Genomic DNA, 17254 nt, shown 5'->3' with positions numbered 1-17254 from the left:
ATATAATTTTGTTTGGAGGGGGGTTTACTTTATTCTTCTTCTTCTTCCGAATATGGGAGTAGAGGAGTGTAAAACTTATTTGTCATGCCTATGTTATTGAAATATTAATTTTTCTGTTCGTAAAATCCCTGGTAGTGCAACAAAGTGGACAAATTTAAGATTGTGCGGCTGTTGAAAAAAAATCTCCGGATACACGAATCACAACCGAAATTGAGTCCAAAGTTATTATAACGATATCCGGTTAGTGGCGGAAAATTCGAAAGTCCTCTAGACATTATTTGGATTTGATTATTTGTTTCGAATGAGCAGCTTGCAAGTGGATGGGCACTGAAATATTTTAATCAAACATTTTTCTGTATAAGATTGCCATGACTGAGGAATACGGGATCCTTTTTAAAAAAGTATGAACTTGTCCCAAATTAGTCCAAATAATTATGACGTCTTGAAAGGCTATTATAATTTTTTTCTTTGACGCCTTACTTCGACAGGCGTCAAAGAAAAAAATTATAATAGCCTTTCAAGACGTCATAATTATTTGGACTAGTCCCAAATGACTTTTGAGTGTTGTACAGACTACTTGTAAGTACTGTTGAACAGTGCAGAATAGCATGACTACTCAAAAATCTGGTTCTTGAAACATTATATCTATATTTATTATACCTCAGTTATCATTTTCTGTGTAAAATAAGTACACACTATTCTCAATATTTTGCAAATTACAAACTTATAACTATTCATCTATTGAACTGGTAAAAAATTTCCAACTATTGGACCAGGGTGAAACTATTTGACCACAAGCATCATTATATTTCACAGAATTTTAAATGCAGTTATGCAATTATTCCGAGATAACTCTGATGTCTGACGGCTGTTTTGCCAGACAAGAGGGGCTGTGGCAAAACAGCTGTCGGACGTCGGAGTAATCTCGGACTATTACGCAATTGGAGGATTTTTGAAAACCGCAGGAGTAACAACGTCGTGTTTTACCTATAATCTCGTATAGGGTTCACGCCAGTGTAAGACATAGCCTTAGCAATTGAAGATATCTATGAAGTAAACATTATGGTTTCTTCTTTTTAATATAACGATAGTTGATTTATCACTGCCATTTATTGTCTGTTGTCTTTTTCAATATAATAAAACTTAAACTGACTGTATATTCGGGGAATAGTAAGTTTATTGTCCCTCAAATACAGCTACACCCCAGGACAATACACCTTATCACTAATCACGGCTGACCCCGCCGCTTGAACTTTTGACGCATACAACAATCACTTTTCTATTGTGGCATCAGATATTTTGCTTTGTGACGTCAAAATTTTACGGGAACCTGTGTAATTTCCAGTAATGGCGGACAAATAGCGATAATTAAGGTATATAGTTGCTCCTTGGGACAATTAACTTACTATTCCACTCATACCCAGTCAATAAGTACAAGTGCATTGTAAATCTTGGTAATATTTCTATTGATTAATATAATTACACATATACATGTACAAAAAATGTATTAGAAACAGACAAAATGACAGATATTCTGTTTTAAATACATTGCATCTATGTATCTTATGCTTATAACAATATCCATCAAGAACATAACCATGATGATGATGAAGAAGAAATTAAAATCAAATAATTGTTATATTTCAGAAAACAATACAGTGTATGTTACAGTCATTCTTCAAAGATGAGAAGACCAAGAGTAAGTTTCTTAGTGATAATTGCAAAAAAAGGAGGTGTAGCTACAAAAATTTTCTGATGTTATCCATTTATGATTACTGTACATCATGAAGGTTCCTGTAGGCTGTAAAATATTGACATCATAATTATGAATAGAAAATGTCTGATGTACATACCACAAAGAATGAATAATGAGGAAAAATGATTGGTCTATGCATCACATCAATAGTTCAAGTGTTGCTGATTTCAAAATAATGATAAGTTCTATAGCCTTCTAGTTGACTACTAGTATTCTGGCTGTTAAGTTTTCTGTGTTATTAGAGTTATTGATAAAAACTTTGCCAATGTTGCACACACTTCTTTCTACTTATCAATATACAACTCAGGAGATGTGGTATGACTGCCAATGAGACAACTGTCTACCAGAATTTGAATAAGTGGTTATAAGCAATTAAAGGTCACCATACAATGGCATACATGTCCATCATTCAATAATGATTAAAACCCATACCACATTGTTGGCTTCAAAAGGCTGGACATTAAAAAATGTGACTGTGAAACATCTCATAGAGAAATCTGATAGGAAATGTATAACAAAACAATGTACGCAAAATTAAATATGTCAGACCTAAAAAAAAAACTCTTAAAGGCTGCTTATTTCTTACTTGCCATTGGCGGATCAAGGAGGGTGGGGTGGAACCCCCTTTTTTTGGCCGATCAATGCATTTGAATGGAAACATATAGTTGGAACATCCCCCCCCCCTTTTGTCCTGGGTTGGGAACCACCCAATACTTAAAATGGCTGGATCCACCCCTGCCTACCTGCTACATATGTACACATGTACTTAAAAAATAGGCATGTTAGAGAAAACACAACTTTTATCAATTTTGTCTTTGAGTTTATATTAACATTGCCAAATGATTGTTGTATCAAATGTGAATAGGAATCTCATTATAAAACTCTCACAATGCTACAAAATATTGTAAATAAGAATATGATAATTAGAAACCTGAAAAATATTAAACTTTAATCGTTTAATCTGTTTTTATTTCAGTGACCAGTGAAGCTATACATTTGTCCAGAGAGTTGATTGGACTCTTTATAACAGGTAGGTACCAGTAGTTTTGTTCAGAGCTAATGAACTTTTTATATAATCATTCTTTTACCTATTCTTAGATTGAACTCGACCTTCTTTTAAACTGAGTTTTATTGTACATTTTTTGTTAGTCTTGTATTCTAAAATTTTGGTTCATTGGTACATTTCAGAATTTAGTGTGGTGTCAATTATACTGAACTAGTAAACACTATGTTTTAAAAGAGGCCAGTTGAAGCCAGTTACAGCATTTTGAGGGATTTTCTTGCTGTGTTAAAGACCCAAATGATCGCTATGATTGTTTTATGCTTATATCAAGTTGTTGTCTCTATTCTAGAATAATATGTTGTATATACTTCATTTAAAGATCTTCACCTTGTGGTCATTCTTAAAGTAATAAGTATCTGTATTACATTTAAAATACATGCATTTACAGAAGTTGAAAGAAAAGATAATTATACATTGTAGTTAGTAAGCACAAGCCTCAATTTGATCCACTTTCTCTTCATCTCTTGTATATGTATATACATGTAGTTCTATAATCCTAAGTTCTAAGCACACAATACTCATTTATTATAAAAACCTCAATTGAGACATGTTAGAAGCCAATTACCTGGTGGCTTTTTCTTTGGAAAGATTACCCGTGCATTGAAAGCATTAGTTGGCCTATTCTATAATCCTAAGTTCTAAGCACACAATACTCATTTATTATAAAAACCTCAATTGAGACATGTTAGAAGCCAATTACCTGGTGGCTTTTTCTTTGGAAAGATTACCCATGCATTGAAAGCATTAGTTGGCCTATTCTATAATCCTAAGTTCTAAGCACACAATACTCATTTATTATAAAAACCTCAATTGAGACATGTTAGAAGCCAATTACCTGGTGGCTTTTTCTTTGGAAAGATTACCCGTGCATTGAAAGCATTAGTTGGCCTATTCTATAATCCTAAGTTCTAAGCACACAATACTCATTTATTATAAAAACCTCAATTGAGACATGTTAGAAGCCAATTACCTGGTGGCTTTTTCTTTGGAAAGATTGCCCGTGCATTGAAAGCATTAGTTGGCCTATTAAAAACAGGTACTTTTATATGATCAAATACATGTACTCTCAATTTATTTGCTTTTTTCAGAGGCAATAATGAGGTCCTGCAAAGAAGCAGAGGTGAGTTATATAGTATACTTTTTGATTATAAAAAAAGGGACAAACTTTATTGCTTTGGAACTTTACTTATCATATGAATCAGATTTATAAAAAGTGAAAAACTTACTCATTTCTTAACCATGTTAACATGCTTTATGGCTTATTATGTTGCTTTACACAAATCTATGGCCTGCATGTGTAATATATTCAAAGCCAATGAGGTTCACTTTACCGGCATCAGTTTTAGCTTCCCTTTCTGATCAATTAATGTCAAAAGATTTTAGAAAGAGTTAAAAAAGAATCACACTAATTTGACCAGACAGAACTATCACGCTTCATAACTGAAATAAAAAAGGAAACAATTTTCAAACAATTAGCTGAGTGCTAGGCTAGTTGGAAGTGAGACATGATTGTGTTAACAGAAATGACAAGTATGTTGACACTTTAATTAGGGCCCCGACTAAAAGTCGGGTCGCCCTATAGTGATCAGTCTGTCCGTCCGTCCGTCCGTCCGTAACACTTTCGTGTCCGCTCCATATCTAGAGAACCATTATGATTTCATACTTAATACTTAACATGATTATCAACCAACACCAGAGGGTGTGTCATGTTGTATGTACAAATTTCTAGGTCAAAGGTCAAGGTCAAAAACTTTGGTTTTACTTGACAACCCCGTGTCCTGTGGTGAAGATTGTGTCCGCTCCATATCTAGATAACCATTATGATTTCAAAGTTTATACTTGACATCCATTTTAACAACCACCAGAGGGCGTGTCATGATGTATGGTACAACTTCCTAGGTCAAAGGTCAAGGTCAAAAACTTTGGTTTAGAGTTGACAACCCCTTGTCCTGTGGTGAAGATCGTGTCCGCTCCATATCTAGATAACCGTTATGATTTCAAAGTTTATACTTGACATCCATTTTAACCACCACCAGAAGGCGTGTCATGATGTATGTACAACTTCTTAGGTCAAAGGTCAACGTCAAAAAAACTTTGGTTTCAGTTGACAATCCTGTGTCCTGTGGTGAAGATTGTGTCCACTCTAGAACTTGAAAACCATTATGATTTCAAATATTATACTTGAAATCCATTTTAACCAACACCAGAGGGTGTATCATGATGTATGTACCACTTCCTAGGTCAAAGGTCTGTCTGTCTGTTGGTCTGTCCATCGCTTACAAATTTGATCCACACTATATTTTGAGAGGACAGCTGTTATTATTTCATACTTTATACCTGACAAACATTTTCAACTTAACATATATATAAACCAACACCAGAGAATGTGTCATAATGTATGCATCCTAGGTCTAAGGTCAGTCTGTCGGTCTGTCCATCCGTTCGTTGTTCTTAACAAATTGTGTCCGCTCTACCTCTCGAGAACCGTTAATATTTCATACTTTATACTTGGTGGGTCATAATATATTGAAGGCATAATTCTAAAAATATGTGACAAATATCAATTGGGCAGCACCTTTAAACATATTGTTCAAACATCAATCCATATATCCAGAAGTCACCTTAGAGTAGTCAACAATTAGTTCACATCATGCAGTCATATCACTATTATACTATGAAAGTAAGATAAGAATATTTATCAGTTTTAACTTAAAATCTTAGATTGAAATCACACATGAGACTATGTAATAACTTCAAATAATGCTTCATATCAGATTATCCATATAACTAATATTTACCCCACGTTGTTGACAGCGGGGCCCACAGAGATGGCTTCCATCTCAATGATATCTAGTTTAAAATGTATTTTTTCAGAAAGACAGCACTACCACAGTGTCAATTGAACATCTAGAGAAAATTCTTCCACAACTTGTAAGTTTAAATGTATTATATCTTTTTACAGGCATAAATGTTATTGTATAACATTATGTATATAATGCAAAATTCTTCATTATAATCTATTAAAATACTGTAAATTATAAAATAGGTTTCTGAATGGAAATAGAGAATTTGTCAAAGAGAAAAAACTTGAGCAAAAAGCAGAAAACTGACTAAGGCCGCCAGTGGGTTTTCAATGTAGTGAGAAAATACCACACCCAAGGAAGGGCTTCAGCTTGCCCTGGAGCAATATGTATACCGGTACTTCTACAGAGAAATGGATGCTACACTGACCTATAAAACATATAAATGAACCAAAATTTAAAAAACATAAAAGACAAACAAAGGCTATAGGTTCCCGACTTGGGACAGGGATAAAAATGTGGAGGGTTTTATGAGCTCCCAACCTTCCCCTAGACGTCTATCCAATTTGGATAAAACAAACACACAATAATATACACAGAAACCAGAACTTAAACATTTCATTTTACACTTTATCTTGGGGTTAAATGTTTTAAAACTACAGTATAACATTAAGTGGGTGAATAGTTGAATACTGTTGATTCGTTATTATTCGATGGATACCATTTTTTGTGGTTAACAGTTTACATGGGTACAGGTCAACCATGAATTTCAATGTTCAAGGAAAGACAAATTTTGTATCAGGTTGTATGCATACTTTGGCAAAACTACAAAATCAAATATCCATGAAAAGACAAGTTTTCTGCATTCAACAAACATTGGTACCCATGGAAATAAATTTCCCCACAATAGAATAAAAAGAAAAGTTGATTTGTCCTGAGAATTAATCATGAATAGTAAAACATATAATAATTTACCTTCAACAGTTTAACAAATATATTCTAATAGGTTTGAAATTGTCTATTGTGTGATTATTTTGTTATGTATATTCACAAATAGATTTTTTTTTGTCAGTTGCTGGATTTCTGAGATGATGATATTGCCAGAAGATGAATGGATACCTTGTGAAGGTGTTATATGGACTGTTAAAGATTATAAATTTCATAGACTTATGATGTTTTACATTATTATTAAAAATATTATACTTAATCAAAATATATTTAGACATGCTTGATGTGTGATGGTCAACCACCTGTGTGGTCCATTTTTTCTCTTCTGATGTGAGAGGCGCTAGTCAGTATTCCTGGTTTGTTCAAGACTCCCAAAGCATTCAGATTTATACAGTAAAAGCAAAAACTGGTCAATTAAGTTCAAAGTCAAAAAACTGTCTTTGCCATCTCATTAACATGTACTCAGTGAGTACATTAGGTTGTGATTTTGATCCCCATAAGATTGAACCAAATTTGAAAAATCGGTAAAAAAAAATGCACCTCCCGCAATCACACTGTATTTAGGAGTAAGAACAAGTACTAGTACTCTCATAGTCTTGGAAGGTTGACATCTTTCTGCAACCCTTTGCAGAAAAAGGTTTCAAAACCTACTCAGTGTAACCATGGTAACAGTCTGGAACAAAAATTCATATAAAAATTTGTTCTTTTCTTGCATACAATCATATGCAACCATCCATAATCAAAGTCATATTTTTCATCCCTATCTCCCTCCTCCTCCAACTGGTCATCATCATCATTGGTGTTGTTGCTCCTGACATGTTTTTAGCAAATTTCAAAGTTTTGGGTTATTATTAGCTTACTAAAGCTTTTGCCATCACTTTGGGACAGTCATCATCGTCATTCGTTGTTCATTTATTGTCATAACATTTAAAAAAAAATCATTTATGAAATACTGGGCCAAGTCTCATTTAACTTGACCTGTAAATTCCTTAGGAAATGTTGTTTGAAATTGTCATCGGGATTATGTACATCAACAAAAATAGCCACTTGCTAAAACTTGAACATAGAGAATAAAATAAAGTTTTTGGATTAGATCTCTTTTTCTGACGCAGTAATTGCAGGTTAAAAATCTATCTACGGAATTTTCAAAATTCTCTGACATCTTAATTTGGATTGAAATGACTATTTTGCCCTGTATTATCTCAAAGAATAACAGATGGAGAGAAATTCTAAAAGTAAAAAAGACAAGAACAATAAGATCTTCAGATTAATCAACTTGACAGAAAGTATGAGGATGGATTTCATGAAGACCTCTCTAAGTTCTAATAATATTCAGTTTTTTCCCAGAATGTTGTGAAGTCTAAGATTCCCGTTTCTCTAATCTATGGCCTTTGAATACCAACATAACTAAAAACTGTTTTTTAGTTTGTGATTTCTAGTATGTAAATTTTATTAGTGCTTGGTGTCTGTTCAATTAGGAATTATTGCCTTTTTGAATTTTGATGTTTACTTTTTATGTATATTTTTATGCCCCACCTACGATAGAAGAGAGGCATTATGTTTTCTGGTCTGTGCCTCTGTTCGTGCGTCCGTGCGTCCTTTCGCTTCAGGTTAAAGTTTTTGGTCAAGGTATTTTTAAAAACAGTTGAAGTCCAATCAACTTGAAACTTAGTACACATGTTCCCCATGATATGATCTTTCTAATTTTAATGCCAAATTATAGTTTTGACCCCCATTTTATGGTCCACTGAACATAGAAAATGATAGTGTGAAGTTCAGGTTAAAGTTTTTGGTCAAGGTAGTTTTTGATGAAGTTAAAGTCCAATCAACTTGAAACTTAGTACACATGTTTCCTATGATTATGATATGATCTTTCTAATTTTAATACAAAATTAAAGTTTTGACCCCAATTTCACGGTCTACTGAACATAGAAAATGATAGTGCGAGTGGGGCATCCGTGTACTATGGACACATTCTTGTTTGTTTTAAAACACAGAAGAAAGTCTTTAAGAGTTCTCAAGTTGTAAGATTTCAGCAAAATAAGATCTGGCAATATAAGTGAATTGTAAGTTTACATGAGTTATTGCCCTTGAAAGATCTGTGTTTACTAAAAAAAATGAGAAAAATGTTCAAAAAATTAAGGTCTACAAATTAGCAGGAATTGTCAATTGATTCATTATAGAAGTTCATTAAAGATGAGTTTTATGTTTTTTTGTTATCGTATAAACGGTTTACAATAGCAACAAACGAAATAACCACAATGAAATCTACACATTATTTAAATGATGGACATTGTTAACTGAATCCTTATAAAGTTATTGCCCTTGAATAATATTAAGTATGGATTAATAATATAAATTTGTCTTTTGGTTGTAGTAAGCAAAATGTACTTGTTATAAAGGTGTATTTGTAAATCGATTCTAATCAGGCCAAGTACTAATTTACATATTAAATATTTTATTCACTAGGAAATTTGATATACTATTTACACCTTTACCATTTTAATCATGATACTATGGAAGTAATTAATATGGTGAAATGTAAAACACATTCAATAATTGATACAGTAAATCGTTCACTTGATTAATTACCGTGTTGCTGTGTCAATATATATTGAAGGGGCAGAAGGAACTGGGTGATGAAGAGCAAACCTATGGATATTCTGGGGGGGGGGGGGGGGGGGGGACTTAACAGTTTTTCGTCTTCGAGTAAAAGGGATATGTATGGAAGTGGGAAAAGGGTAACCCCTGTCAACACCGTCATAAATCATAATTCACAGCTTATATTGGTCGATTACCTTCTTTGTTGAAAGCTTTAAATTGACCTTTTTATATTTTATTATGTTCAAGGTAATGACGATAAATTTACTACTCTGAATTAATTATTAAAGTTCTGTAACATTTTTGCACTGGTAGGTTTTTGAAATAATTTGTATAATAGGATATAGTTATCGTACTATTAAACTCCTTGAACTTTGCCGGTCAATCATTCCAGTAGGTTATTGAATTCATTAATACATTTTAGCTAGATACAGCCTTGTAAACATTTCAAACATTTGTGCTATAGGTATTTGATATTCTTAGATAGGGTTTCTATTCTTTTTATTCATGAATGTATAATAGATTTAAAAACAAATGCACAGACCGAATACATGTCTGTGTCATATATTACACAATAAGACGTTCATTTTATAAAAAAGGGGGTTTCAAACCCCGGACCCTCTTGATCCGCCAATGGTTGATTGAAAAGTCTCGAAGAACGCAGGAAAACCAATAGACGATAGCTGCGTGACCAGAAGGAAAGGACGTTTTTATTAAGAAAGATTAAACACGGATTCCTAAGACCTTCAGGAATGTGAATCAATAATTACCATCCAGTCTCTAACAGATCTGATGAAAATCCAGATCTATTGTAACTTACCACTTACCCATATGACCCTAAAACAAAATGGTTCATCTTTAATTTGCTACTCCAACTGAGAGGTTCAGTGCTACCATGAAGGCTTGTTGGCAGATGACACACGCCAGTAACCGTTAAATAAGTGCAAGTTACAATTATTTTATGTGTTTTTTTGCCAAAAAAAGTCCCAATTTGTTTTAATTCTTTGCCCCTTTCAAAAATACCGGGTCCATTTCCTCTGTGCCCTGAAAGGAAGTACGACAACACAGCCTGTATATATTTTAAATTGTAAATTGGAGACAATTTTGATATCGTAATATGCTTTCAACAGAGAGGACCATTTCAGATTCATCTTTTTTTAATATGGTTCCTTACTTGAAAGATAAGGGGTATAAATAGAACAAAAAACTGTTGCCATGTGTTTAATAATGCTGGTATATGTTTGCTGTTGTGAATCCATTTTAACATCTCAGAGAGTCAGAGACAGGAGACATACTCTTACATATAAAAAAAGATGATGTGGTAAATTGAAAATTAGACAATTTTCCACAAGAGACCAAATGACACAAAAATTAAAAAAACATACGCCACAAGCTACCAATGAGCAATACCCATAGTCGGCCATAAATAAAAAGCCCCGAAATGACAAATGATGCAAATCAATTCAAACTAGAAAAACTAATGGTTTTTTTTCCGATTCGAGTTGATCATTCTCAGATACTAGTAGTTTTGCGTGTTTTCATCGGTTATGTGCACTGTTGTTTGATTTCTTTCTTCTGTGTTTGCATTTTCTCCTTTTTAACTTATTTTGAAATTCCTGATATGTTCCTTGTTTGTCATTTTCACCTGGATTTTAGTTTGTCAATTGAGGAAAGTGGTGTGTTAATCGGTTTATAGTTCTACATTTCGCAGATCGGTCAATCCGGATTATGAGAGAAGGCATCTCTCTATCCACCACTGTATTAATATGTTTCTTTCAAAATACAATCCCATCGCAATATCTCTATATTTGCATATCAATTACTATGACTATTGATCCTTACGCATAAACGTCCCAATTGCAGTATGCACACCTGTATATTTTGGTATAGGCAGTTGTTATTTGTCCGTTTAGCCGGACGAATAGTACCAGGACTATTTGTCCGGCCAATACAATACGCATGTCACTATAATATTTGTGTGTGCGTGTAATATTATCTTAAGCAGCACCAGGGGGTAGCACATGTTTGTAATCTTCAGTGTTAGGGCCTAATCTTGTTACTGGTAATTGAAATTATGTGGTGTTTTCTTCATACATGTCATACTGGTATATATAGTCCAATATGGATAACGAATAATTGCCTTAAAAATCATACATATATATGTATTCCTTATTTGTTTATTTGTTATACATGTTATATAAGAAGAGAGAAGAAATTACTTGTAAAACAAACTTGACTCGTGCATTTGAAGTTAACGCAATTTCCCAAAGGATTTTTTTCTGACTGAAAAAAGGTACAAAATTATTGTGTCTGTAGCTGTCAAAGAGAATTATCGACCCCTTGACATAAAGTTATCCATATTTTGAATGAAAGGTGAGAGATTTTTCTATAATGCCCACCCTTTCCCCCCCAAAAAAAGTTAAAAACACTGTTTTTTAAATTGTACGTGAGGGGTTCGGGGTGAGCGGCGTTTTGCATTTGCGCCGATCTGCATTTCATTTGCGCCGATTTTTTCTTTCATTTCCGCCGATTTTTTTACAGGTAAATAACAGGTAAATTACAGATGAAATGATATAAGAAGATGTGGTATGAGTGCCAATGAGACAACTCTTCATCCAAGTAATGTTATTTCATTTATCATGAAAGACCGTTAGCCAGTTGTACATATGTTGTGAATTGTCAATCATAACATGTATATAACTGTTTTCTCCTGCTTAAAATCAAGAAGTAAAAACCTAAGATAAAAGCACATTATTTATACTAAAATGACGAAGTAAAATCATATGTACAGCATTTAAATTCATAAAAACGGAATAATTCAAATCATACATCTGGTCTTGCCAAGTATGTATAGGCAACACGTCTAATATATTCCTTTCTTATGATTTCGTCTCTTCTATATTTGGCGTTATTGTCGATAACGAAGGCTATCTTTTCTTTGTCTGGCATACGTACTGGTAGCTATTAAACCAAGAGTTCCAAACTATGAAGTTGAAATCATCCCTTCGTTAATTTTATGGACGCCATCACGAATTGGTTGACCGTTATTGAATGTGTACGTGTACGTTGTCTAAGAATGTATGACATTTGTCATCAGAAGGAGCGGAGCTTCAGACAATGTCAAACGTGAAGCAGTGAGTCGTCGATTTCATTTAGGGAAAGGAATGGTAACCCGAAACATTGGGAAAGCCATTTACCAATTGCTACATGTATGTCACTTGATTTGTCTATATACTCTGTGCTCTGCCAATGTAAAAGTATGCATTTACCTGCAACTTACCTGTAAATCCAATGAGTAAAAATATAAAATCGGCGCAAATGGAAAAATGAAATCGGCGCAAATGAAAGAATGAAAATTTTCAAAATCGGCGCAAATGTCATACGCCCAAGGGTGACACGGTGTGCTCCTTTCCCCAAATTTCTCTTCTCTTTGTTTCTCCAAATCCCATTTTTGTTGTTCCGTGTATTTCATTACCCCATTATTTATAATCTTATTTTTGGAATATAACTAAGCTAGATTCCATTCAGCTATACGGTCCCAGTTATACATGCAATTGTAAATGCCTCTCCCGAGTGCCTCTCTCGGCTATACTCTTGCTTTGAACATCTTTTTCACCATTTACAAAGCTGTAGCGAGTCAAATAATTTTGTTAAACTATAGTTCTCCGATCAATTATCTTTTATTTCCCATTTTCCTTTTATAAAATTATATCATTCTTGGAAGTTCATAGTATCGTGTTGCATTGTCAAATTCTGCAAAATTTATCACAAATATTGATATCACAGTTTTCAGCCATGATCTTAAAATTGAAAATCAGTGATCAAGTTACACGCGCTCCCTTGGTGCTACTGAAGATAATATTACACACACTTTCGAACGCACATTATATGACATGCGCATTACAATGGCCGGACAAATAGCCCTGACACTCTTCGTCCGGCTAGCCGGACAAATAGCCACTCTGTTTGGTATATTGTATCAGTAATGTCCACTCAATTTTTTATGTTTTCATAACTAGAAACAGTTGGTGCGCATGAGAAAGTAGTACAAGTGCACGTGTCATCTTTAAATATGTTTGAATCTGCGGCATAAGACCAAAATACGTTAATATTTGACATATTTTTATCAAAATTTCCCCTACGGCCAGACGACTACCCCAATCGACGAAAAGTTCAAGTATAATATTTTGAATTGATGTGATGACATGTTGAAAGCTTGTACATGTATAGTTTTTCTATTTGTATGCGATTTCCAAAATTGACGGATTTTTTTACCATAATTAAGGAGGTTCGCGGGTATAAGATTTTCCAAAAAAAATTAAACTTTAGTTTTTCATTACAAATTTTATTTACTACCTTTAGTAGTTGTTTCTTTATCAAACGATCCATAAATCATTCAAAAAAAACAATTCGTGTTGGTGACTTTTAAAATTTTGATATCATTGAAAAAGCTCCAAATTATCTCCCTTTGGTGCCATTTTTTGGCATTAAAATTGAAATATCTTTTTTAACTCATCGGTGACCTATATTTTTTTATTGCTGTTTTCGAATAAAGCTGTACATAAACTAAATAATTGTAAAATTTAAGCGATTTCTGTAATTTAGTTCTTTTTATATTTCGATATTACCGATATTTCTCCTATTACTTCAACAGAAAAAAAGGACATTAACAAAAATGTATGCATCTTTCGAAGGCAGACTGTGATCGTAAATGAACGGTGACCCCATGTTTTTATTTCATTTTTCTATTAGGTATAAGATAAAGTTCGTTTATAGAAAAATATATAGAAATCCTATATTAAATAAAAAAAATGATTTAGACCCGCGAGCCCCCTTAACACAACCATTTACGAACTATTGCATTGTTTGAATATGGTGTAACCAATAATTACTTGAACCGATAGAGATGCATTAATATTGTCTACCAGGAGCAAATAAAGGCGGGTCAAAGCGGACATGTGTCCCTTTATAAATTTGTCAAAACATAGGTTGTGAGTACAAAAAAAAACAGAAGAAAGAAAATAAATGATCGGACGGACGGGCGGACGTGGGTAAAAGTGCCCCCCCTCTGCTACGGATGGAGTTAAAACATTCAACATTATTAGGTAGGGCCTACAAAAAGGGGTCGACCGGGATACTTGGCAAATTTTAAATGCCACAGGCAAATGAAGGCATATTTGGAAAGTCACCTATAGATCCTTCTTATAGTTGACTTGTGGCAAGAGTTCTAAACGTGCAGAGAGCGTACTTATAAAAAAGAAGATGTGGTATGATTGCCAATGAGACAACTGTCCACAATAAGAGACCAAAATGACACAGACATTAACAACTATAGGGTACCGTACGGCCTTCAACAATGAGCAAAGCCCATACCGCATAATTGGCTATAAAAGGCCCCGATTTGACAATGTAAAACAATTCAAACGAGAATAGTATTCATGGTATTTGACATCAATTATGATAGGACATGGCCGCGAATTGATACATCTCGCACATCCAAACAGACACCCTACTTTTGCAAGAGTTTAATGCCGGTCGAAAAGTATTTGACCAATAGCTGATCATAATTCTACACCCAAGGCATCCCTTTGGGTGTTATTTTACGCAACCTCATCTAACTAGAAGGGATTGCCAGTGTTCCAGCCAAAATTATATTATTTCTATGAGTAGGCTACACCGGCCTATAAAACATTTCTGTTTTATTTACGATTAATTAATAAAACCAAAAACAACACACATCGTTTAAAAAAAAGCAATCTTCAATGAATCTTCGTAATTTTTATATATTGTGATACTAGTATGAGGTCTTATTAGATCTTATTTCAGTAAGAAATCAACCATGCCCTGCCTTACTTTGATGTTAACAATGAGTGACTTTGGCATAGTATAACTATGTCAGTGGGTGACTTTGACACGTGAGCGAATTATCGTCAGTAGCATCAATTATGGCAATTAAGTGCATCAAGGTAACCGAATTAACCGGAAATTTTTTTCTTGAAACACTTCAAATGAAAATTTTCAATTACACATTATGCATGTGTTATACAAATAGTATATTACGGAGATTTTTATCACCCAAGACAAGTCTAATAGTAGTCTCACATTATTATATTCTAGCATGTTGTATATTTCTAGGAAGGAATGTGATAATTCTGTGCAGAGGACAATAAAAAGTAACGTAAATTCCCGATTAGATACATTATATATATATTTACTCTGGTGTCCAATATGACGATAAAAACAAACTTTGGTTAACAAAAAAACAAAACAAATAAATTATTCTAGCAAAAATATACAGACCATTATAGGAAGGTTAGAAAAAATTTAACTCTCCAATAATAAATAAAATCTGCAGCCATATAAAAATCACTTCTATGATTGAAAAATCTGAAAGACGTGGATGAAAAGATGTCCTAAATACTTTAACCTTTATCAATCACTAAAATGTAGTCCTTCATTTAAAGTAGTGGCAATATCGTTTATAATAAAATCGTCATCGAAATTGATACAACGAGATAAAATGAGTGTTGCCTTGACAGTGATGTCTCCAAATAGAACTTGAGAATGTCTCACAAAGCTATCCTTTATGGCTGTCTTTGATTCTTCGGCTTCCTCTTCACAAATTGGCTTCGAAATGAATGTATGCATCTTTTTCCCGCCCTCGACATATTTCCATCTTATATTTCCAACCTGTTCATTCGCTAACACCCCTGCTCCTAATGGAATTCCATTCACAATCCTTGGAAGTTTTTTGAAACATGAGTTTGGTATATCTGCATCGCTATACACTGGAAAAAATGCTATTTGCAATAAAAAGCAACGTCTTTCGTCCTCCCGCTTTCTTTGAGAATGTACCAGTTTAGCTGCATCTCGCGGACTTATAGTAAAGTGCGAGTTTGAATTGTGAAAATGTGGAATAACACATTGCTGTTCAATATTTATATTATTTTGTATAATATTCCGATGATTCAATAAATCTCCCATGATTAACTATAAAGACACTGAGCGGAAACAAATCGGTGTTGCCTATCACAAAATCATTTACTGAAAATTTTCAGTCTACTTTCAATATCCTTGAAAAGGAAAAGGAAGGTTATTATATCGTCTTTGCTTCGTGTTTACACCCGTGTGCATGTAAACAAATACACATATCTATTTATACTGAACGGTGGTTATCAAACTACACAATGCGTTCCATATGCTGAATGATATAGTCGTACGTATAATTTGGCAGGCGTTTATCTATACAATATTCTTTGACGTAATAATAGTTCAATAAGTTATTAATTAGCATGCAACCGGCAAATTACACTGAACGTGTCCAAATATGTTGTATTAAATTACACGGCCTAAATAATTCCTTTTGATCCGGTATAGTCTGATATATGTTTCATACGTAAAGAAATCAATTGTAAATGTATTCCGAATTATTTAAATAATGACTATACATTTGTTGATATGAAATTGCTTAATCATATAAGCAATAACTACAACAGTACAACAGGTATAAAGGATTGCATTTGACTTACTTTGGATTTATTGAATTTAAATTTTAAATATCGGCGTTATCAGGTCAGTTGGACAAGGTTTGAAGAAAACTTTGAATAAAATAGACAATTATTTAAATTGCACCTGTATGAATTTGACATTTTCGAGACCTAGATAATCTTGCAAGCACGTTTGGACTTGAAGAGAAGCCTGATTGATTGACGATTGCTCAAACGTTCAGTGGCAAGTATTTGATGCAACAACTGGATGAGACCAAATTGAAAATATAAATGACATCGGTGTTTCAGCTGGGCAATTTTTCATGGTACCGGTTTGCATATATGACATCTATAATCTGAATTTTACTTAGTGCAAGTTTCTTCCAAATATATGGCGCTCATGGAATGCGATTCGAGGAAATGAGAGAACAGATTCAGCCTTACAAAAAGTGTTGAAAATTGTACTACCGAACAGGAAATAATCCTAGATTGATATTTTTGCTAAGATGCTTGGTCACCGTATTGCCTTCAACAATGAGCAAAACTCATACTGCAGAGTCAGCTATGGTAGGTCACAAAATGACAAATGTAATACAAT

The 17254-nt window shown here is 33.6% G+C and overlaps 2 protein-coding genes across 2 annotated transcripts; one reads left to right on the top strand and one right to left on the bottom strand.

The window, feature by feature from the left end:
- Positions 1–232: 232 nt before the first annotated feature.
- Positions 233–8774, top strand: LOC134726865 (centromere protein X-like). The gene is made up of 6 exons (XM_063591268.1): positions 233–401; positions 1648–1699; positions 2733–2786; positions 3908–3939; positions 5694–5750; positions 6693–8774. The coding sequence occupies exons 1-6, from the start codon at positions 369–371 to the stop codon at positions 6705–6707; spliced, it is 243 nt and encodes an 80-aa protein (XP_063447338.1). The 5' UTR covers positions 233–368; the 3' UTR covers positions 6708–8774.
- Positions 8775–13644: 4870 nt separating this feature from the next.
- On the bottom strand, positions 13645–16574 carry LOC134724735 (uncharacterized). The gene has a single exon (XM_063587937.1). The coding sequence runs from the start codon at positions 16151–16153 to the stop codon at positions 15602–15604; it is 552 nt and encodes a 183-aa protein (XP_063444007.1). The 5' UTR covers positions 16154–16574; the 3' UTR covers positions 13645–15601.
- Between the last annotated feature and the right edge of the window lie 680 nt (positions 16575–17254).

The sequence above is a fragment of the Mytilus trossulus genome, chromosome 7, assembly GCF_036588685.1.
Source record: "Mytilus trossulus isolate FHL-02 chromosome 7, PNRI_Mtr1.1.1.hap1, whole genome shotgun sequence".
NCBI lineage: Eukaryota > Metazoa > Mollusca > Bivalvia > Mytilida > Mytilidae > Mytilus > Mytilus trossulus.
Note: the sequence above shows the minus strand (reverse complement) of the source record. Positions and strands in the feature narration are given on the sequence as shown.

Coding starts and splice junctions, on each gene's coding strand:
- LOC134726865 (XM_063591268.1), top strand. CDS start 369: ATGACTGAGGAATACGGGATCCTTTTTAAAAAA. Junction 1,700..2,732: donor CAAAGATGAGAAGACCAAGA/GTAAGTTTCTTA, acceptor TTTTTATTTCAG/TGACCAGTGAAGCTATACAT. Junction 2,787..3,907: donor GATTGGACTCTTTATAACAG/GTAGGTACCAGT, acceptor TGCTTTTTTCAG/AGGCAATAATGAGGTCCTGC.
- LOC134724735 (XM_063587937.1), bottom strand. CDS start 16,153: ATGGGAGATTTATTGAATCATCGGAATATTATACAAAATAATATAAAT.